Source organism: Lethenteron reissneri, chromosome 51 (assembly GCF_015708825.2).
Source record: "Lethenteron reissneri isolate LAM-NWPU_2019-01 chromosome 51, ASM1570882v1, whole genome shotgun sequence".
NCBI classification, from domain to species: domain Eukaryota; kingdom Metazoa; phylum Chordata; class Hyperoartia; order Petromyzontiformes; family Petromyzontidae; genus Lethenteron; species Lethenteron reissneri.
In genome coordinates this window covers 8,171,822-8,193,830 of record NC_083829.1, presented here as the reverse complement: position 1 = coordinate 8,193,830, position 22,009 = coordinate 8,171,822, and the positions used below count along the sequence as shown (strand labels likewise).

Here is a 22,009-nt window from a genome sequence, read left to right as displayed (position 1 = left end):
CTGCCCCTAAAAACCCATAAACCTCTAAACCGCACCACTAAACCCAAACTCGACTTCTGTTTCTCCAGGACTCGGTAAAATGATAACCAAAACGTACCGTCGATGATTCTGCTGCTGCTGCTGATGATGATGTTGAGACACTGACTAGACCGGGCACATTCAGGCTGAATTCGCTTGTTGGAATCGTGGTTAGAGGGACTCTTTTCCGCTCTCCCGGTTGGGGCGGGTGGGGGATAGTCGCTGATTTTGTCTGCAGCTTGGCCACCGTCTCGCGAGGTTTAGGCCCGGGATAATTACCTAATTGGCTAATTTGCTCGAGCTCCCACTTCCAAATCTGGGAGGCGTTTGTGTTGTGGCTTAGAGCCCGGTAACCCGGTTGCTTATTAACGCCTCGAGTGGAAATTTACCGCAGCTTTGGCATTTTAAGCAGCAGCAGTCCGAACTCCGCGAGCAGCAGACAGCGGCATCTCTTCAATGGGCTACGACTGCCGACGAGGCTCATGAAAATCTAGACCGGTGCAGAGTTTTGACAGTTTAAACACATTCTACGACTGGATAAGCATTGGCCTGGATGAAATTCAATAGGATCTTGCATATATCTCTTCCAACACGTCTGGCCAGCGTGGAAGAGTAGGCCAAAAACACCCTTTTGAGGGGTTCTCTAGTGCTTCCTCTTGGCAGATGCCCTTCCTCCAGCAGTGGCATGAGCGAGCTATATGCAGGACTGCGGCTTACCTTGGCTGCTCCATGCTTTGCACCTCAACTTTGACACAAACCTGACCTCACGTGGCCAGTCTTTTGCTAACTCCGTGTGGCCGTGACTCCCTTCAAGAGGTGTGCGCTTCAGGGGGATCGTCTGTCAGGCTTTGTGTTTTTGACTTCCGTGTTTATTTTGGAGAAATGTGAGGTCACTTCTTGAACTCCGCTGGGGATCGTGACCTACAGTTTGGGAGACCCCATACTGCAAAGTCGGGATTTCCCTCGTCAGCTGTCACGTTGTAAATTTGTGTAGAGTCGTACATTTAATATTCCCCGGATAAGAAGATTTTCCAGAATGTAAAACGCACAGATGTCTTCTGGAAAATGACTCTGGACGACTGCTGACATCATTTGTCCTCTTGATTGGTTGGGTATTGCGATGGATAACCATCTACTGATATACGATTCTGAACAACTAGATTAGAACACGTATTCCGAAAGACAGTGTTACAAAAACTAATTAACAACTGCACTCACCACCGATACTAGCCGTGGTCAGGAATCGATATTGGGTCACCGTGTTCATACCGTAGTGCACTAACCACCGCGCCACCGTGGCGCCCCATCAGGCTGTAAGGTACTGGTAAAGTCACGCGTGCGTGCGCACACACGCGCACATGCGGACTGTGTTTGTGAACAGGCGAGAGCAATTTAAGAAAAGAGGCTCTTCAGATATGGAGGACACCTGGGACGAAAAACAGAGAATGTGCAGTGCAGAGTACATCACGGCGGAAAACGAGTAATACTTCTCTTATCGTAAAATCAACCGACATCAGATCATTAAACAATAAACGATGGCCACTGTTTAACGATTCTCCCCACGGCAATCCGATGGATGGGCACGATTCAGGGTCACGCTTTTACGAAGAAAACGACCCTCGGCTGGCTTTGTCAATACCACGCACGGTGCCTCGGGGGAGTGTGCTCACGATACAATGGTCGCTAGGAAGAGTGTCTGTTGCACACAGGGACTGTCTGAGAGTCGTTTTATTCCTTCAACACACAGACCCAAAGGGCCAAAACGTCAAGCAGCCAGCAATAAGCAGCACTGGTATCAAGGTTGTTACAGATAAGAGTTACGAACACGTTGTTTGAATCGGAGGTGATTATTGCGAGAGCTTGGGTAAAGGAGATGACGATGGGAGAGGAAATTCCACAGTGGAGCAGTTTGAGGAAAGACGCAGAAAGATAATTGAGACCTCCGGTGTGGTGAGTGGATAGGCAGGTGAGTGGGTGGGTGAGTTCTTGTGACCTGCGGTGTGGTGAGTGGATAGGTGGGTGTCTGGGTGGGTGACTTCTTGTCACCTGCAGTGTTGGTGGTCGATCACATTGCGGTGGATGAGACTAACATCTATTCTGGTTGACCGGAACCTCAACAGGCGGATGGATCAACGCGTGAAGTCTACGGGAATGTTAACTTTGCTCGTAGCGATAGATGAGTGGTGACTGATCACCGTTGAACGAGTCACTGGAGCGATAAATCCGAGAGTGCCGTATCATCACTTACCCAGACTCCTTCACTATGAATTCTATCAAGTGCAGTGAGGTAGGAAACTGGGTGCTTCACCCAAGATATGACAACAATATAAATGAGTGTGTGTGTGCGTAAAGAGAGAGAGTGTGTGTCCGGTGGAGAGAGCGTCACTTCCTTTGAGAGTCTCAGCCGGAGAGCGAGTCTGCTCGACAGTGTTTTTGAGAGAGTTAAGTTTACCTGCCGAATACCGTAGCTGCGTGGACCCGCGGCACGAAGACCCCACCACAACTCGTGCACGACCACAACCGGCAACATCACATCGCCAAAGCCACGATCGTTTTGCCGTAGGAGAAACTTTTGGCTCGTTGGTTTTGTGCCGGCCATACCGGCAATGATGGACGGCACCTCGGCATGCTCCAGAATGCACAACGGAGCCAGGAAGTGGTTGGGGGGGGGGGGGGTGGACGGCCGTCGGTATGGTGGCAGGGGGGGTACACTTACCTTTCCAAATTTGCGCACAGCCGGCTTATTTTTAGAATTCGTGGCAGTGGGGGGGGGGGGGAGTCTGTTGACATCGCCGCCGCCTCCTCGGCGAGTAACAAATGTGGACAGTCTGCCGGTCTCAACGGTGGTGGAGGAGGGCCGGTCGCTTGGTTCCTGTAATTCATTTAAATGCCCGTGGCAAGTGCCGACGGAACAAGGCAACCGCTGTTAATTTCGTGCAACGTTTTTTTTGGACGGCGTTGGCGGCAGTGTCGGAGCCGGGAACGACGCCCTCCCCACCCTCCACACCCCCCCCCCCCCCCCCCCCCCCGTCTCACTTTGGGGAGATTGAAACGCCGTGACAAATCGTAGCGCCGCAGGGAAACGAGTGGCCCGGAGATCGGAGATGCCGAGCCCGGCTCTGCTGAGAACCTGCGGTCGAATCCTGGTCTCAGCAGCCGCCTGTGCTTGTACGGCGCTCTCGAGTGGAGCGAGTCGTTTCGGCCGGATCACCGGACTCGCATTGCGTATTCTGCCCGTCGCACGTCTGCCCTGACCAGTTAACCGTCTGCAGTGTATGCAGCGCGGTGGTGTAACTGTAATTTCGTACACAAATTCACAAATCCGACCTGTTGGCTTATCTGCCTATTCCCCAGTCCCGAGCGAGTCGGACGTGCACCGTTGGACTGTATTTGGTTTGACCGCTTGCGCACCATCGCTTTGGATTAATTTGCTGCTTTTCCTTCTCCACTCACGTTTGGTTACCACGAGTCTAAGCCGTCTTGAACCTTACCCCCAGCCCTCTTCTGCCACTGCGGTGCAACGGTCAGAAACAATTGAGAAAGGTTTCTTGAATCCCCCCCCCCTTACCGCCGCTTGTCCACTCGGTCAAGCAGTCACTTTAAGATGTTTCTTGTTCATGTTTTTGTTTTGTTGCGGTTGCACCCGAGTCAAGAGCCGCATGGCTCACAGGGTGATACCTCATAAATTAAACTGAAAACTGAAACTGAAGGACCATATGGTGGGTACTCCCACCAGTGTGGAAGAGCCGACCAAATGCCCTCTATAAAGGGGCTCTCTCCAGAGCTTCCTCTTCTGCCAGCAGTGGTGTGAGCAAGCAGTTGCAGGGCTGCACTTTTAGCGCAAGCTCTCACTTCCTTGAACGTTACACCCAGCTCTCCCCCTCCAGAGAGACTTTCGACTGCGTTGGCTGGTCACAGAATAAGGAATAAGTGACTTTGGCCGAGTGATTGTGAAGAGGCCTTTAACCTTGAGTGGTTGAGCGCTTGAGAAATTGTTTCGAGCGCAGCGCTGTTACAAACGCTGGATGGTGCGGTGGATTCTGCCACTTGGCACACGCGGGGTGGCGGGGTGGGGGAGGCGTATCCACTGTGGGTGTCGCGGTTGTCCGGACGCCCACCGTATGTTTAGATGTGACTACGAGACACCCACAGAATGTTTAGATATGGCTAAGAGACGCCCACAGAATGTTTAGATATGGCTAAGAGACACCAATAGAATGTATAGATGTAGTTTTAGAGACGCCCACAGCATGTTCAGACACGACTAAGTGATGCCCACAAAAATGTACAGAAAATTGGTGACATTTTGAGCCGCCGCTTTTCACCGATCCACAAGGCGGTGTCGGTGATGATCGCACCGATGCTGCAATGCGCACACGCGCACACGCGCACAAACACTCTGGCCCCGTACCGAGTCGGTGAACGGGGGAGGGAACGCGTCCGAGAGAACGTCCACCAAGGAGATGGAGGCATGAAACCAACTCGTGTGCGGGTGCCCAGTAGATTACTACATCACAGCATCGTGAGAGGTGGTGGCGGTGGCTTGAGGAGACCTTCAACCAGCAGTGGATTAACTACGTGTGATAAAGACGGTTATAGCACAGAACTCTAGATTTGAAGCTTTCGTGACTGCAAGGATTCATACTCTCAGGTTTTTTCGGTAAAGTCACGTAGGTGAAAAATAAAATTAATAAAAGTAATAATAGAAATAAAATTATAAAAAATCACGACGTTTCGGAGGCAACACAAGTCTCCGTCATCAGGTGGGACCGTCACAGCTAGATTTACTGTATCAAGTGAGGCAGAGATTCTAAGATGCAAGTTCTTAAATACAAATTAAGGGGGAGGAGGGGGGGGGGCTTATCTGAATGTGGTAGCCAATGAATGGAACGTATTGGGAGGGGGGGGGGCGGGACTAAAAGAGAACAAAAGGTGTACGTGGACCTGTTTGTGCACAAGCACCTGTTGGTGCACATGCTACAAGAGAACGAATATGCCCTGTTATTCACAAAACATTGAGGGACGAACTTGGTTCTGCCTGTAATCTTCCCAGTAACCACCGGGAACAACTCGCTTGCAGGACTGCTGGAATCGAACTCGAGTCACCGGCTTCGTAGTGCAAGAAGCTAACTGCTGCACTCCTACAAGACAAAAATCCCACGTGTAGCCTCAACAGACTTTTGCGGCAAGTGCTGTCAGCGAGCACCTGTGAAGGTTGGCACGTGCAGGCACCACATGAGGGCGTGGGTGGCCAGCACCGTGCCCGGCCACCTTTGTCTCACCAGTGATGTTTACTACACACCACACTACGTACTCATTTGAGGCCGAGTCGACCGAGGGGAGGAGGCCCAAGACCGGTTCCGATGATCGTCACTGGTGTTGGTGTTGGTGGCCATGAGCGGGAATCGAACTCGGGTCTCTGCCGCATTCGTAGCGCAGCGCGCTCTCCGCTCCGCTATCGCCCCCCGTGTGTTTAGCGTGGATGCGTGTGTTTATGTAAGACCACATTCACATGCCGCACACGTCTATACCGGCGGCTCTACACACATGCTTATATATGGTACAAGCATATTTTATTTAAATAAATGCTCTACTCATTCCGGCAACAACACAGGAGGCGCCAAGATGTTCAAACACCAAAGAGACACCTATATATACCACAGAGCATTGCTTTTTCATCAACCACACAGACCTGCGGCAGAGGAAGCAAACAAACATGCCCCGACAATAACCCACGCACAGTCCCTGAAACTGATTGGCCTGCACCAGAGATGGCAGCCTTTTTATGGCCTTGTCCCACCAGTTTTAGACCAAAGAACGCAACAAGGTGAACAGTACTCCCCACAACAACAACAACAACCGCCATTTGCCACTAAGTGGTGGTGTTGTCAACATTGTGCTTGTACCAGGCTATGTGCACTTCAAGGCCACGTGAAGTGTCGAACACCCGCTGGCAGGAGGTGACGGGACAGAACCAGGTGCCATGGGTTGATTGACTGAGATAATTGGCAGATGCACCACCTGTGTCAAATTCCTGTGGTTTAGCCACCGGCACTCCACTCGTTGTTGTGAGCGTTGCTCCTTTGCCCTCCGTTGTTGCTGGAGGGAAACTGCCTCCCAACTGCCCAGTAGCAGCGTCCTTCACGAACCTCCTCCACAGAGGCCGATCTTGACACCGCTGGTCATTGGAAAGTCCACCTTTGGAGCTTACGTTCACTCACGTACACTGACACGCACCTGAACACACGCACCTGAACACACGCACACAGCTACCGCAATGCCAAGTTTTCCTTTAATCCAGAGAGTGCGGTAACCACCCGGCAGCGTTCGCTCGCATGGGATGGCGGCCCTCCAGCTATGGCCTCCGCCCCTGTTCCTCGTTCCTCCCTGCCCAGCCATTCGCGACGTCACCTCACGTTTTACCGAATCACGGTTATCGGCACCGCGAATAGCGCCGGTTGGGACCCGCGCCTTGCTCACGAACATCGGGAGGGCCACGTTGCCGAGCGGCGAGCAGGGGCGTCGTTTAAAAATCAAGACGGAACCGCCGAGGAATGGGGAAGTGTTGTTGCCGTCGCGGAGGGAACGCAAGCCGTACGACCCGAACTCTCGCGTGGGTAAAACCGTCAGGTTTCCGCGCGGTACCGGCCGACGCGTGCCGCTAATCGTGACGATTTCTGCAAAGGTGTGAGCGAGCACTAGACACGATGGGACGCGAGTCGTCGCGCCCATCGTGTTCGGTACGAAAGTGTGTGCGTGCGTGCGTGTGCACGCGTGTAAGTGAGCGTGCGTGTGTGAAACAAGTCAAAACAAAGTGAGGGGTGCGATTTAAACTGTGGGGTCACTAGGGTAACTCTCCGTGTCAGGTGGCCCTGGCGCGGCGCCTAAATAAGTTGTATTTTATTTTTATATTTGTGCGTCACCCCGTGAAGCGTGGTGGAGAGGTGCGTGCTTGGAATTACACAGAGAGAGAGGAGCAAGAGGATTGCACGTTGATTAGAAGTCATAGTTCGAGTTGTCTTGTTGATGTTCGTCCAGCAGTGTATGTATGTTGAACTTCTTTCGCACCGTACGTAGCCAACCGTGCTTAATCGGAGTTACGGGGGAAGGACAACAAACTCAACACAAAAATCACTTCTAAAGAAATTCCTTTTCAATGTTGATTTAAAAGCGCATTGCTCCAGCGGGTTCTTAATATCGGAAGGAAGAACGTTCCAGGTGGCCGCAGAAGCGCATCTGAAAGTGTACGAGCGTGGAACCGATGAACAAGGCAGAAGTTGGTGCTTTGGATGACACTGGGAGACAGGGGAAGAGGCACTTGTGATGAAGGTGCAATGGCTGGATTACTCCACTACTGGCGGAAGGGGCCTCCACTACAGGATACTTTTGTCTACTCTTCCACGCGGGCCACACGTTTTGGAAGAGGTGTGAACACCTATACTTTACCCCACCGCACGCAACCTGGCAATCCACGAACCGTGGCGAGTTCCCATGTACGCTGCTGGGAGGACAGAGGCAGCTGAGGGGGAGGGGGGGTGGGTGGCAGGGGGGTAGAATTGAAGAAAGTGGCCCTCTTGTTTTAACCGCCGTACCGAGAAATGGAATCGTGCGGAATGCAAATCCATCGCGATAACCGTGACACCACCAGACAAACACAAGTCGGAGACATAGGAGCGCCACGGTCGCTAGGAGATGTTAACTCCCTCGCCTTCGTATGCAAGAGGTCGTGGGGTCGATCCCGACCCTGACGCCTGCTGTATATTTGGAGTTTGCGTGGATTTTTCTCCGGGTCCTCCAGTTTTTCTCTCCACATTTAGAATCAACGTGCGTTTAGAGTCTCTGGCCGATTAAAACATCTCCACACGGTAATCCACTTTGTTGAGAAATCATTTGTGGCCTGGTCGCTTCTGAAAACGAGCAAAACTATCTCGGCGGGCCTTTCCTTGCAAAACAAAAGTAGTAAATGGGGCGATTGTGAAGAGTGGCGCGTGGGGTGGGACGGTGGCCGTGGTCAACGCGAACGTCGCAGCGGCAGCCAAGGCAAAAGGAACGCGCCCCGCGGAGATGGAGCCGTAAATCTGCTCGCCGTGCAGGCGCCGAGAGGCGGGATGGTCGTGTTGGGAGACCGTGGCGACGACCTAGGGAGGCCTTCGAAAGGCAGTGGATCGACCATGGCTGCTGATGATGACAGAGGATGTCCGCTGACGTTGGTTTCGGCGTCAGCTGAGGTCACGGGGAAGCGCCGCTGCTGCAGTTCTAGAATTTCGAGGCGAATATAGCCCGTCATCAGATTTTTCGGCAGAAGCGCCCTGTGTGTGTATGCGCATGTTTTGTATGCATGTACGTTGACCGTACGTAGCCAACCGTGCTCATCAGAGGCGCGCGTGTGTGTTTGCGTCTCCACCAGCGATGCGGGTAAATCTCCAGGCAACATGTTGTCTCTGTTTTGTCCTGATGCAAATCTGACCTTCATAGAGTTTAGCGATAAGAACGTGGCTGGGTAACTGGGCAGCGATGCGTCGCAGACACGTAACCAGAGTCCCGGGTTTGAATCTGGGTTTCAGCCGCCCCACTCTCAAAGAGACCCGTAGACTCGCATAGAGACTCGTAGACTTGCGTTGAGACCAATAGACTCGCGTATAGATCCTTAGACCCACATAGAGACCAGTGGACTCGAATAAATACTCGTACATTTTCTTAGCTATCCACAGACTCACATATTGACCTTGCATAAAGATCCACCGACTCGCGTAGAGACTCGGTGTAGCGAGTCACTGCCATCAAAACAAACACGTTTTGATTGTGAAATCAGTGCGTCGTCATAGCCATAACGACGCCGACGATGATCGTGTCGCCAACAAAAGTGAGTTGCAGGCCGGGAGCAGCGGAATGGAACGAGTGAACTCTGACCGGCGGTTCGGTGGGGGAGGGGGGGGGTTCACCCAACCGCGGTTGTGTTTCTTCACCAATCGGCGATCCTGCGGCCATGCCAGACCGAACGCCCACGTGCCGGGCCGACGCCGGCTCTTTATTTGGCTCGACCAGTGCAGAAACTTGTAGTGAAACCGGCCAATGGGCACCAGGTGTGGGCACCATTCCTACCCCGTGACTCACGGCATCGCCGCTGCCACGTCTGTGTTCGTAGCCACCCGCCTGTGCTGGTCTGCGCGTGTGTCCGTGTGTGTCAGCGTGTGCGTCGGCGTGTGTGTCGGTGTGTGTGTCGGCGTGTGTGTCGGCGTGTGTGTCGGCGTGTGTGTCGGCGTGTGTCGGCGTGTGTCGGCGTGTGCCAGCGTGTGTCCGCGTGTGTCAGCGTGTGCCAGCGTGTGTCAGTGTGTCACCGTGTGTCAGCGTGTGCCAGCGTGTGTCAGTGTGTCACCGTGTATCCGCGTGTGCCAGCGTGTGTCTCTGTGTATTTGTGTGTGTGGGGAGCGGTCGTGTAACGGTGAGCGCTGCACTGTGCTACGAACCCCGGCGAATTCGAATTCCGCTCACGGCCAACACCGGTGACGATTACCTGAACTGGTCCTGTGCCTCTCCCCTATGTCGACTCGGACTCAAATGAGTACCTGGTGCGGTGTGTAAACATCGCCACTGGGGAGACAAAGGCGGCCGGGCATGTTGCTGGCCACCTACCCCCTTGTGTGCCGTGCCGGCGTTGATAGGTGCTCGCTAACAGAACTTGCTCCTACAGTCTGTTAAGGCTATCCGGGGGATCTTTGTCTTTTGTGTGTAGGTCAGTGTTTGTGTGTGTGTGCTGGTCAGTGTTTGTGTGTGTGTGCTGGTCAGTGTTTGTGTGTGTTGCAGGTCAATGTTCGTGTGTGTGTCTGTAAGTCAGTGTAGGTCAGTTTGGGGAGTGGTGGCGCAGCAGTTAACGCACTGCGCGACCAACCCTGCGAGCCAAGTTCGTTTGCCGCTCACGACCAATAACAGTCGCGAATGTCTGAGCCGGTCATGGGCCTCGCCTAAGTTAACTCGGCCTTAAATGATTACCTGGTGCGGTGTGTAGCAGTCCGCTCGCCGGAACGCCGCCGCTGCTGCATTGGCAGCGGTCCACAAGCGTAACGAAAACAACTCGACACTTTCAACGATAACAACTGTTTTGTGCGTCGCCTTACAAGGAAAAGTGTACGATAGGCGACGTTTCTGGCGGAGGCCCTTTTTCATGAATCCAGAGGTCGCCAGTTCGGCGCGGCAGTTGACACAGCGGGGCAAGTTTTCTTAAACGATCGGCAGGACGCGCGTGGTTGGGGGGTAAAGCGAGGGTGCGTCCAGCTCTCCCGAACCGTGTGGCCAGCGTGGTGGAGGAGTAGGCCAAACGCCTTCTTAGAGCGTTTCTATAGCTCCCTCCAGCGGAGACTGCTTCCGCCAGCAGAGGCCAGCCATTGCAGGGCTGCGCCTTTACCGTCACCTCCCTCCAGCTCATGAGCCATGCAATGATTTTTCCATTCTCTGACGGGTCGAGCAATGGGTTCGATAGTCAGCAGAGTCATCGATTGCTTGGGTTGTAATCGGTAGAGCCCAGCCCTGGGCCGTCCGATTTTTCAAGATATTTCACTCCGGGCTGCTACCGCAACTTCAGCGTTCGAAGGCGCAAGCCGGGAACGGTCGCGTTTCGAGCGGCGATTTAATTTCGGCACCGTTCCGGCAGAATCCGCACGTTCCGGCGACGAGTTCGGTCCTTGAGAAGCAAGTTGGGTGTTGCGCCGTTCCCGCGGTCTGCCCGCTGGGTGGTTTCGCCGCCGCCGCGGCGGCGAAATGACAGCGATGTGTAACGCCATGCCGGCTATGGTGCAGTGTCACCGCACTGCTGATAAGCACCTTGATCAGCGCCCCTGCACAGCAGTGCTTCTTCCTGATTGTGTGTTGTTCGTGTGTGTGTCTCCTGGTGTCCGATTTATGTGTCTGTGTGGGGTTTGTGCCCATGTGTGCCCATTCATTTACCCAATACATCGGTCACTCAACAATCCACCCACCCTCATTAACATACAAGCTCAACCCACCATCCCACCTATCCACCTCGCCCAGATACTCACCCGCCCACCCACACAGTTATCCACTTGCTCGCCCACTTGTTCACCCACTCGTTCAAATAATGATCACCCATAGACCCACACGCTTCCTTGCATACCCACTCACGTAATCACTCTTTCAGATACCCACTCACTCAGCCACTCGCCCACCTACTTATTTACACACTCGCTCACCTCCAACCCACTCATTGATTCACTTGCTCGCTTGCGCCACCCCCCCCCTCACTCGCACACCTGCTCATTCACCCACTTATTAACATACTCACTCGCCCACACACCCAGTCACTCAAGACAAAGACCCCTCCATATAGCCTAAACAGTAGACTGTTAGCAAGCACCTTTGACGGCCTGTCACGGCACACGAGGAAGTGGGTGGCCAGCACTACCTTTGTGTCCCTAGTGGCGATGTTTCCACATCGCACCAGCTACTCATTTGAGGCTGAGTCGACCTAGGGGATGCCCAGGACCGGTTGAAATAATCGTCGACCTCGCCCATTCACCCACTCATCCATTCACTCAAACACTCAAACACTCATCCACCTCCCCGCTCGCACACTCGCTCAGCCACCCGTCCTCTCGGTCTGATAAGTAGGCAGTAAAGATGTCATCCGCGTCAATTGGGTTCAAAGGTTCCTTGCCCCGTGTATCTTTTCGTGTGCGGAGGTTTATTAAGGTCCACTGTGTTCACCATGTGGTGGGTCCCGCCACTTGGCTCGCTACGAATCTCTCCGAGTGATTCATCTCGACGGCCGTCTGGCTCAACAAGGGGGCATTTGGGGCATCAGTGGTGACAGCACCATGGGCCCCACAGCGAGAAATGTTCGGGTTCCATTCATTGCTCGGGCGCACTTTCTGCGTTCTCCCCGTATGTGGGTCTCCGAATTGGCGTAGTAGCACCTCTTTGCGGCCACATCTCAGCACGCTGTACGTTGGCAGCCTACGTGAAAAGAAGCAGTTTTCGTGTCTGTGAATTCCTGGTTCTCTCGGTGAGTCTATCGGTCTCGAGCGTAGCAGCGCGTGCGTGCGCTGTACCTACGCAGGAAGTCACGCTGGTGTCAGTTGTGCAATCGTTGCGATGCACGCACATGAAGACAAAGATCCTCCATATACTTTTACACACTGTTGGGGCGCAAGTGTTGTTAGCGAGCACCTATGAAGGTCCGCACGGCGCACGAGGGGGTGGGTGGTCTGCACCACACCCGACCGCCTTTGCCTTCACAGTGGCGATGTTTACACACCGAACCAAGGTGCCCAGGAACGGTTCGGATAATTGTCACCGGTGTCAGTCATGAGCAGGAATCAAACTCTGGTCGTCGGGTTCGATAACCACTGCACAACCGCAATCCAGACCGATGCACGCACGGACACACCGGCAAATACACATTTGTACTCGCACAACTACACGGGAGTACAAATGTGCACACGGTCGTTCGCACAGACAGACACGAGCACTTGCTCGCCAAAAAAGGCACGCCTGTGTGTGTGTGCGCAATTTACCACTTCCCCCCGTGAGCTATACAGAGCTGTGGGTGCAAGTGGCGTCGGTGAGCACCTATTAAGGCCAGCATGGCACACGAAGGGAAGGCCAGGCCAGCATCGTGCCCGGCCGCCTTTGTCTTCCCAGTGCGGATTACATCAACATGGACGTCTGCGGGAACTACCGCGGATTAACTAACACCGTGCGGCACGTGGTGCCATTTCCTCTCTCTCTCTCTGTGCCTCTCGCTCGCTCTCCGCGTGCGCGCACAGTTCTACCTGCAAGACACCAAGAGCAGCAACGGGACGTTCGTTAACAACCAGCGGCTGAGCAAAGGCTCGGAGGAGAGCCCGCCCTACGAGATCCTCTCCGGAGATGTCATCCAGTTCGGCGTGGACGTCATGGAGAACTCGCGGAGGGGTGAGCGATCGACGGGGGCCGGTGGTGGGGGGGGGGGCCGATGGTGGGGGTCGTCGCGGTGAGGGGCAATCGTTGGTCGTGATTCGGGGTTCACGGCGACCCACCGGGTTGGTGGCGCTTCCGCCACTTGTTGCAGAAGTTCGTGGCTCGAACCCTGCCGGCCACCGGGAAAACACGCGGCGCGGTCTGTTCTCGCTACCGCTGGGCACGCAATACCCCGAGGTGGCCGCGCAGGAAGAGGACCCCCCCTCCCGCGGGGCATTCTCGGACGCGAAGCGCTGCTGCTTTGCCGTGCGAGAGATCCGATTGGACAAAGCCGGCCGGGCATGGTCCTCGCCACCCACCCCCTCGTGTGCCGTGCCGACCTGCATAGGTGCTCCAGAACAGCACTTGCCCCAACAGTCTGTTACAGGCTATACGGGGGATCTTTGTCTTTGTTGTGTTTAGTAAGGCGTGTTTCACATTGTGTATTAGTTAGTGTAGTCACCGCAACACGGTGCAAGTGTTCCCTGATCCACACTTTTGTTTTCCTGCGCAGTATCCACACTGCAGCATAACATCAGCGACTCATATCTCAACCAATTTTGGGCCTCCTCTCAGTCGATTCAGCCTTACACAAGTACCTGGCCAGCATTGGGGACACAAGGGCGGCCAGGCACGGTGCTGGCCACTTGAGCCCCTCGTGCGCTGTCGTCGGCCTTCCCAGGTGCTCGCCGAGGTGTGGCACTTGGCCACGCGCTCCGCTGAGGCCACACGGGGGGCATCTTTGTCTTTGTGTGTGGCTGCAGTGACGCACAGCTGCATCATCTCGGCCGTGAAGCTGTTCCTGCCGGACGGCGCGGAGACGCGGAGGAGAACCGAGTGCGTGACGCGCCACCGCCCCGACCGCGCACGTTGCCTGTGCCGCGTGGTTCCGCTCGCTTGCGGCGCCGCTCTGCGTCCTGGGGGGGAGGGAGGTGGGGGGGTGGTGGTTCCTACTCAAATAGAAACCGGCCCGGGGTGGGGACGCTGAGCTATCTGGACGCCCCCCCCCCGCCGCCTCCCACCGGGCTCGTGCCTTAGGGGAGCGGTGATTGCCCCCCCCTCCCTCCACCGGGGAGTCCTGTGCATTGCTAGAACTCTGGGGGGAGGCGTTGGAGGCGGGGGCGGGGGTGCAGTTACTTCTGTGGCCGTATCGCTCCCGCTCTCTCTAATTATAACGAGCGCTTCATTAAGGCATCCTCTCACGCTGGGCCACTCACGGGGGTTGTTGGTTGGCTGTACTTCACCGTGCTGATCAGTGCGGGTCGGTGAACGGGGAGCCGGTGTGTCGGTGTCGCTCGAATATTGATTTTGTCCGTGACCGAAAATTGACCTTGCGTCGCCATGTTTAAAGCGGTGCGAGTGCGCTAACCGCTGCGCCACCGCTCCACTCGCGCGCGCGCCCAACGCCTTGAATAAAGCCGGCCCGTGAAGCAATAACCGAGCCCTTTAACAAGATCGCCCACCCCTACAAGAGACGCCCCCCGTGTGACGATCAGCGAGCCCCAGAACGCCCCCTGGCTCCAGATGCCAATAATAACCCCGACGTAAACAACGTCCCCCGTCGTCCCGGAGTCGTCTACCCACACAAAACGTTTTAAACAAAAGCGTACTTCCCATCGGCGACCACGTGGCATTCTGGGAGTGGATCTTCACTGGTTTCACCGGAAGCAAAACTGTGAGATGGGTTTTGAGATTCAGAAGAGTGAGGCTCACCTGAATTGGTGCTGGTGAATTGCCAGATCAGGAGCAGAATATTGATTTTTTTTATCTTGGAGGAATTCGATGAGTTTACAGTTGAGGGGGAAGGGGTCAGAACATACAATACAAAAAACACGGATAGGAGTGTGCAATGTATAAGAAAGGTAAACAAATCACAAAAATATAAATGAAACTCGACTATTTTTATCTTATCAGGTAAAGCCCACTGAGCTATATTAGCTTCTTTTTCAGAAGCTCACGGTGCGCGGCGTTTGACGTGGAGGCTCGAGGGAAATCGCAGACGAAGCGGGAAGGCAGCCAGATCCGGTGCTGCCAACGCTTTGCCCTAGCTCTGTTGGCCTACATCAGGATGTTTGGAAATGTATAGCACCCTATTACGTGGGTCGTGGTAAAGAACAGATTGGTTGCGAGTTGCGGGGTTCTGCTCTGTTGGCTTGGGGCTGCCTCCGGTCCCCCGCCCCCCGCTCACCGCGTAGCCCTCGAGCTCACCTCGACTTCCACAACTTGGCAGCCCAGCCGATCGCGGCGGCGGGAGCCGCCCGGCCTGGCCCCCGTACCTGGCTGCCTCGCCCGCCCACCGCGCACCTTGACCTCCCGTCGGCAAAATTGCCGCGCGCGTAAACAAGCGGCGCGCATTCCGCGGCGCTGACGCGGCTCGCTCGCGGGAACCGAGCAAACCCGAAGATCGAGATTTGGCCCGCGCGCAGTTGAAAGATCGCGCGTCGCCCAGGGGAAGGGGGCGCGGAGACTCGGTGAAAACTGTAAACGCCACGGCCGTGCCGGCGTCGCGGCGGGACTTGACGCAGCGTTGTCTCTCTGTCCGCGTGTCCCCCCGTCCCGACCCCCCCCCCCCCCGCCCACCCCCCCCCCCGTGTGTCTCTCTGTGCAGGGTATCGGTCTCCGCGATGACGCTGGAAAAGGTGAGCGCTCCCAAGGCCGCGCGCGTTGCGTTCATTTGTTTTGCTCGCGTTTCCGCGGCCGGCTGCCGGCAGGAAGTGGAGGCCGCTGGGCCGCCCCCGCGTAGGCTGCCTCACGTCACCTGATGCTCCGCGGGGAGCGCGGGTGACACCGGGGTGACCGCGCCCGTGCCGGGGCCGGCTGTGGTGATCGCGTAGAGATAACTCCCACACGTGCCTGGCTGTGGGATGGGGCTCGGAAGGTGGCAGCGCAGAATAGGTCGGTTTGTGAATCCATCTGTGCGGGGTTTGAGTGTTATCTCCTGCTGTGTTTGGTGGGCTATCTCCGGCCTGTCAGGTTTACTCGCACAGGAAACTAAACGCCATTTTAAATGGAATTGATCAATCGTGCCGACACAACAGCAGCAACACTGAGGCTCGAGAGGGGCATTTCCGGCTAGGCCGGTGTCGTTGCGGTTACGTTGGACCGGCTGCTGCGCTGCGGCGCAGGCGGCGGAGCTCTTGCTACTTCGCGAGCGGCGGCGGCGCCGGGGCCTTGGGTTCGTGCCAAGCGGCGCCGGGAGCCGGGCACGGAGCGGGCGGCACGCGGCTGGAAGCCGCTCCGCCCCGCGTCTCCAGTGCAATCGATTTTGGGGGAGGCGGTGGAGGGCAGAGGGCAACGTCGGTGTGAGAGATTGAGAGGGGGAGAGGGGGAGCAACCCTGCTGCACAGCCCGGGAGGGGTGCCTCGTTACCAGGGCTCAGCAACAGCCGCAACTAAGACTGAGCAGCTCAGGGGTCACCCATGGTGGGCCCACGTGTCCTGCGTGTACCCGGTGTCACGCACGACGCACGCGAGAGCGCGCCGTGCGATTTTTGTTACGGTGCGCGGCGTTTGACGTGGAGGCTCGAGGGAAATCGCAGACGAAGCGGGAAGGCAGCCAGATCCGGTGCTGCCAACGCTTTGCCCTAGCTCTGTTGGCCTACATCAGGATGTTTGGCCTACTCCGAACGATTCTGAGTTTCGTTGCCGTGCCTCTCCAGGTCTCTGCGTCGCAAGCCAATGCCTACTCCCAAGAGCTCTACCAGATTTCGCAGTGCCTCAAGGTAAGGGACGCGGCCGCAACCACCGCCGTGCGTCTGCGTGTGCGCGCGCCGTAACGCGAGGGAACGGTGGTGCAGCGGTTAGCACGCCGCGCCGCAAACCAGACATCCTGGGTTCGACTTCCAGCCGCGCGTATCGTCGGTGGCGAGCGGTGACCGAATCGGTCCGGGGGCCGCCCTCCGCCTCACCGTGCTGACTAGTGCGGTGAGGCACCGTCGATCAACCGCGATGACCTGCAAGGCTTGCGGTGGCCTTCATCCAGCTGCGGACTTTACAAAGGGGATGTAAGATGGAGATGGCGACGATGTCGTAATGCTCGCGATGGTCAGGGTAGCGGCGCTACGGAGGGGGGGAGGAGGGGGCAAGGGGGGCCTCCTGCACGCGAGCGAGCTCTGGAACGCCCCGCGGAACATTCATTGGGCTACTCCGCAGGCGACCTGCTGATAACATAACTCTGGTGAAGCCGTTTACACAGCTGGATGGGACAGGTGGTTGGGGGCTGGGGGTGGGGGGGGGCGGTTTATCAATTTTGCCCCATCGCTTCATCTTCCACGCCGGGAGATGGACCCGGCGACCTCTGCTGCCCATTGCAGCACTCTGGCAGTGGTAGTGGTGGTGATGATGGTGCTGGTTGTGGTGCTTGTGGTGTTTGGTGGTGGTGATTGGTGGTGGTTGTGTTGGTGCAGGAGGCCCTCCACAGGGAGCAGATGCTGGAGCAGAAGCTGGCAACGCTGCAGCGCATCCTGGCCAGCACCCAGGAGGCATCCGAGAGCAGCTGGCAGGTCAGCTGACACACAGACGGACACGTGGACATATGTTGGCACGCACGGGAACACGCACATGTACACACAGACACAGGGCATTGATACGCACTGGACCGCAGAGATCTACGCACACACAGCATCACACAAGACCGCACATACGGGAACGCGGGAGCACGCACGTGCACAGGTGCACACACGCACAACAACAACAACCACCGCCACTCGCTACTACTACGGCACTTGTGCCAGCCGCGGTGCACTGCGAGGCCACGTGAAGTGTCGAAGGCACACACGCGCAGGCACACACGCGCACGAACGCGGGTTCCCAAATGCACGAGCACGTGGAAACACACACGCACGGACCCACGGGCACACTGGGGCCCACGGGCACACTGGAGTGTACACGCGGACACTGTGGGGATGACCGTGGGGTGGGAGGTGCGGAGACGATGACCCCCGCGCGCCGTCCCTGTTACCGCTCGGCAGGCGCTGATGGACGAGGATCGGCTGCTGTCCAGGTTGGAGGTCCTGGAGAGTCAGCTGCAAGCGCACGCCAAGGTACCTCCTCCTGCACTCGCACGCCCCCCCCTCTCACCCCGCTCCGTGGTGGCGGCACGGCAGCGGTGGGAAAGTGAGAGGGTGGAGCGAGCGCCGCCAGACAACAGCGGGAATCGGTTTGGCGAGTAGCGTCGCTCCCCGCCGCACGTGTCGGTGGCACTGGGAAGGGGAGCGGCAGAGACCCAAGGGTTGGCGATAGTGATGATGGCGAGAGTTACTCGGGTAGCACGGTAAAGTAAGGGTGACCCCGTGCGAGCTTGCCGACCATGCTGACGTTGCCGTCCCCCTCGCCCCGACCCCTGCGCCCCTCTGGCCGTCCCCGCGACGACCGCAGAACCAGACGGAGGAGTCCCTGCGCAAGGAGCTGACGTCGCTGCTGGAGGACAAGCTGAGCTACGAGACGACGGCGAAGGAGTCACTGCGCCGCGTGCTGCAGGAGAAGCTGGAGGTGGTGCGCAAGCTCTCCGACGTCGAGGTGGGGGGCCCGGCCTCGAGCGCGATCGCCGTGCGCCGGCTCGACACGCCGTGCCGCCGGCGACGTGACGGAGCGACGGTCCGAGTCCGCGAGAGAGTCGGAGCGATCGCGGTCCCCCCCCCCACACCCCCGAAGGCCCCCCCTGAGCGTGCGCCCCTCTCTGTCCCCGCGGTCGCCTGCGCGCGCAGAGGGCGCTGAGCAACACGGAGGACGAGTGCTCGCACCTCAAGGAGATGTTCGAGAAGTCCCAGGAGGAGGTGCTCGACATCGCCCGGTGCCACACGGACGCCCAGGAGAGCGTCAAGGAGCTCACGGAAAAACTCCGGGTACGCGACTTCTCGGCACACGCACGCGCGCAAGGCGGCACCGCCGCGGCCTCTCGCGGCGCGGCGCACTCTGCCCCCGTTCCCGCCGGCGCCGTCGCCGCGACCGGGAGGGAGAGACGGTAAAACGCGGGCGAATGCGCGAGTTGAGCCGCGATCCCGGACGTTGGCGGCTGACAGGGAGCCGAGCGGCGCTCTCCATCCCGGCAGTTCCCACCACCGTCCGGTGCGGTCGGAACGCCGTTACGTCCACCCACGGCGGGGAGAGGCGGAGGTGCAATCCATTCCGTGCGACGAACGGTTTCTCTGCGCCGCGAACCTCGCCGTGACGACGACGACGTCGCCGCCCCCCCACCCCACCTCAGGTGTCGGAGGAGCGGCAGGAGGAGGCGGTGGCGCGGGGCGGCGAGGAACGGCGCGAGCTGCAGGCCCAGCTGGAGGAGCTGGAGCAGAAGGAGAGCGCCCTGCAGGCCCGCGTCGAGGCCCTCACCGCCGACAACGACTTCACGCGCCAGCAGCTCGCCTCCGTCAAGGGTAACGCCACCGCCTACGCCACACGGTCAACTCGGCGTGGGGGTAGAGACGGTGGGGGAAGGCTTTTTATCAGTGATTTGGTTAAATTTTTACTTAACTTTCGTGACTGCAGGAATTCATATTCTTTGGTTCTTTCGGTAAAGTCACGGAGATAGAAAAAAATAAGTGAATAAAAATAATAATAATAAAAACACTAATGTAGACTGTAGCCTGGTTGTTAATCGGAGTGAATGTGCTGGCAGTTTATACATTACAGTCTATTAGTGTTTTTTTGTTTTTATTATTTTATTTTTATTCTTTTTATTAACTTAAATTTGTTTTAGTGACTTTGGCTTGGGTTATAGGTGTAGGGTATTGGAATGGCCACCTGGCGACGGAGTGACTGGTGCGCTGGTTGGGGTTATGGTTCGGGATTTCTTGTGTTATAGGGCGAGGGGACATGGGGTCCAGGATATAGGGCAAGGGATATAGGGCAAGGGATATAGGGTCCGGGATATAGTGTTCTAAGGACTGCATCGCCCTTGACTCGCAGCTCTGTTTGGTTTCAGCGCGACTGGAGCAGATCCAGGAGAAGAGCAGCCTGAAGGAGGAGAGCGCCTCGCTCGGTGAGTAGCGACACTCACCGCCACGCGTGTCGCACGCACGCACACGCGTGCTACAAACAGCTCGACCCGCCCTATGTGCGGGGCGAGGTGACACTTCCATCACCCTCGCCATGCACCACACACACTTGGTGACGAAGGGCTGACGCCGGAGAGCAGCAATAAAACGTTGCCACTTCCCACTTCAAATAGGCAGCTGCCAATTCAACTTCACGCGGGCAGCTGCCACACCAACCCTTGACGCTTCCCACGACACATAGGCAGCTACCTACTTCAGAGGTGCGGAGGCCGATTGTCTGCCCTCCTCCCCTCCCCCCTTGCCTCATAGACGACCGGGTGGACGACCTCTCCTCCAAAATCAACGGCAGCATCGACGAAGGTGAGCGGCACCCCGCGCTCAACCGCACCCGGGGCTCACCCGTACCCCACTATCTCACGTGTGCCCGCGTGTGCGTATGCTAACAGCACTTGCCCCAACAGTCTGTTAAGGCTAAAGGGGGGGGGTCTTTTTCTTTGTGCGTGTGTTGTGTGTGCGCGTGTGTAGAGCACGTAGCACCACCCGGCGTGGACTCCTTCACGGAGCTGGTGCAGCAGATCGTACAGCATCAGAGTAAGCGCCCGTCACCGCACTCCGGACTTCACACCCTCGCGCTCCACCGGCCCGACTCTCCGTAGCGCAACCCCCCCCATTGTCTAACCGCCTAATCGCCACGAATGCGCCAAATTGGTTCCCCCCCCCCCCCCCCTCCATAGGAATGTGGAATTTCCGCCGCTCAATCCGCAGCGCTGGAAACGGAGCACCCAATGTGCCAGTGTTCTTTTGAGCAGTGGGGCCCTTTGACTTTGGCTCCCAAACAATGCCCCTAAAAGCGGCCTCCCCCCTAAATGCTCCCTTCACCGTGCCCGGCACTCGGCGAAAAGCAGTTACACGGTCCGTTACACGGTGTGGCACTCACCGGTTCACTCCGGTCACCCGCTCACCGGCGGTCAGTCGCCTCCCTCGTCGCTCTCGTGTCGCTGGCCACTCGTCATCGGGTTGCGCGAGTTGCCCGAGTTGCCCGTGTTGCGCGAGGCTCGCGGGGTGACGCCGTGTTCGCTCTGTGCCCGTTGCAGTGAAGCTGGGAATCTCCAACGACTCGAACCCTTCGATGGAGGCGGAGATGAACGACCTGCAAGGTTCGTGTGTGCGCGCGCCGCGACCGCCGGCGCCGCGCCTCTCCGTGACCTCGCGCCCGCCCCACTCCTCCCGTCGTCCACGTTGCGAACCCCGCGTGCCCCCACGTGGACCCACCCCCCGCCCATCCTCCCTCCCCTCGCCCCCCACTCTGGGAAAGGTAACTTTGAAGAGTTTGAGTTTTTGAAGCGAGCCTTAATGACCGCCGCCGCACGCCGACTCCGCAGCCGAGTGGCGCCGGTCGGCGTGAGCCTCGTTTCGCGACATCGGTCAGGGAAAACGCTTGCCGAGGAAGTTTCTGTAAGAGCGCGGTGGCACGGCGGTGAATGGACGAGAGTGACGATGACGACGATTGTGAGTGGACGCCAACGAAGACTGAGCGCCGCGACGCTGGCTACGCAACTCCCACCCACGGCTCGTCGTGCGTCGAGACGGAATCCCCGCGTCTGAGGACGGAGGTCGTCCAGCAGCGGTGTTAAGAGGCCGCAGTGCGCCGAGGAAGACCGGTAGTCACCAATTGCTGCATGGTCATCATCAGTCACGGTCAATCCACTGCTGATGAGGAGACACGGAGAGAAGTTGAAACCGGTCCGTGTTATGCCTGCTTCAGGGATGCGTGTGTGTGCGTGTGTGTCTTTGTTTGTAGTGGGGAGCGATAGTGTAGCGATTAGCGCGCTGCGCTATGAACCCGGCGACATGGGTTCGATTCTCGCTCACGGCCAACACCAGTGACGATTATCTGAACCGGTCCCGGGCCTCCCCTAGGTCGACTCAGCCTCAAATGAGTACCTGGTGTGGTGTGTAAACATCGCCACAGGGGAGACAAAGGCGGTCGGGCGTGGTGCTGGCCACCCACCCCCTCGTGTACCGTTCCGGCCTTCATAGGTGCTC

General features: G+C 57.3%; 1 protein-coding gene across 1 annotated transcript in view; it reads left to right on the top strand.

The window, feature by feature from the left end:
• The window catches only part of LOC133355641 (sarcolemmal membrane-associated protein-like), a 36,087-nt gene that overhangs the window by 1,701 nt on the left and 12,377 nt on the right, over positions 1-22,009 (top strand). The window contains 13 exon segments of the mRNA XM_061573010.1: positions 12,798-12,945; positions 13,734-13,806; positions 15,578-15,608; positions 16,628-16,690; positions 17,375-17,470; positions 17,939-18,010; positions 18,345-18,485; positions 18,674-18,811; positions 19,174-19,342; positions 19,891-19,947; positions 20,273-20,323; positions 20,489-20,554; positions 21,058-21,120. Of these exon segments, the coding sequence (XP_061428994.1) occupies positions 12,798-12,945; positions 13,734-13,806; positions 15,578-15,608; positions 16,628-16,690; positions 17,375-17,470; positions 17,939-18,010; positions 18,345-18,485; positions 18,674-18,811; positions 19,174-19,342; positions 19,891-19,947; positions 20,273-20,323; positions 20,489-20,554; positions 21,058-21,120 (1,168 nt within the window).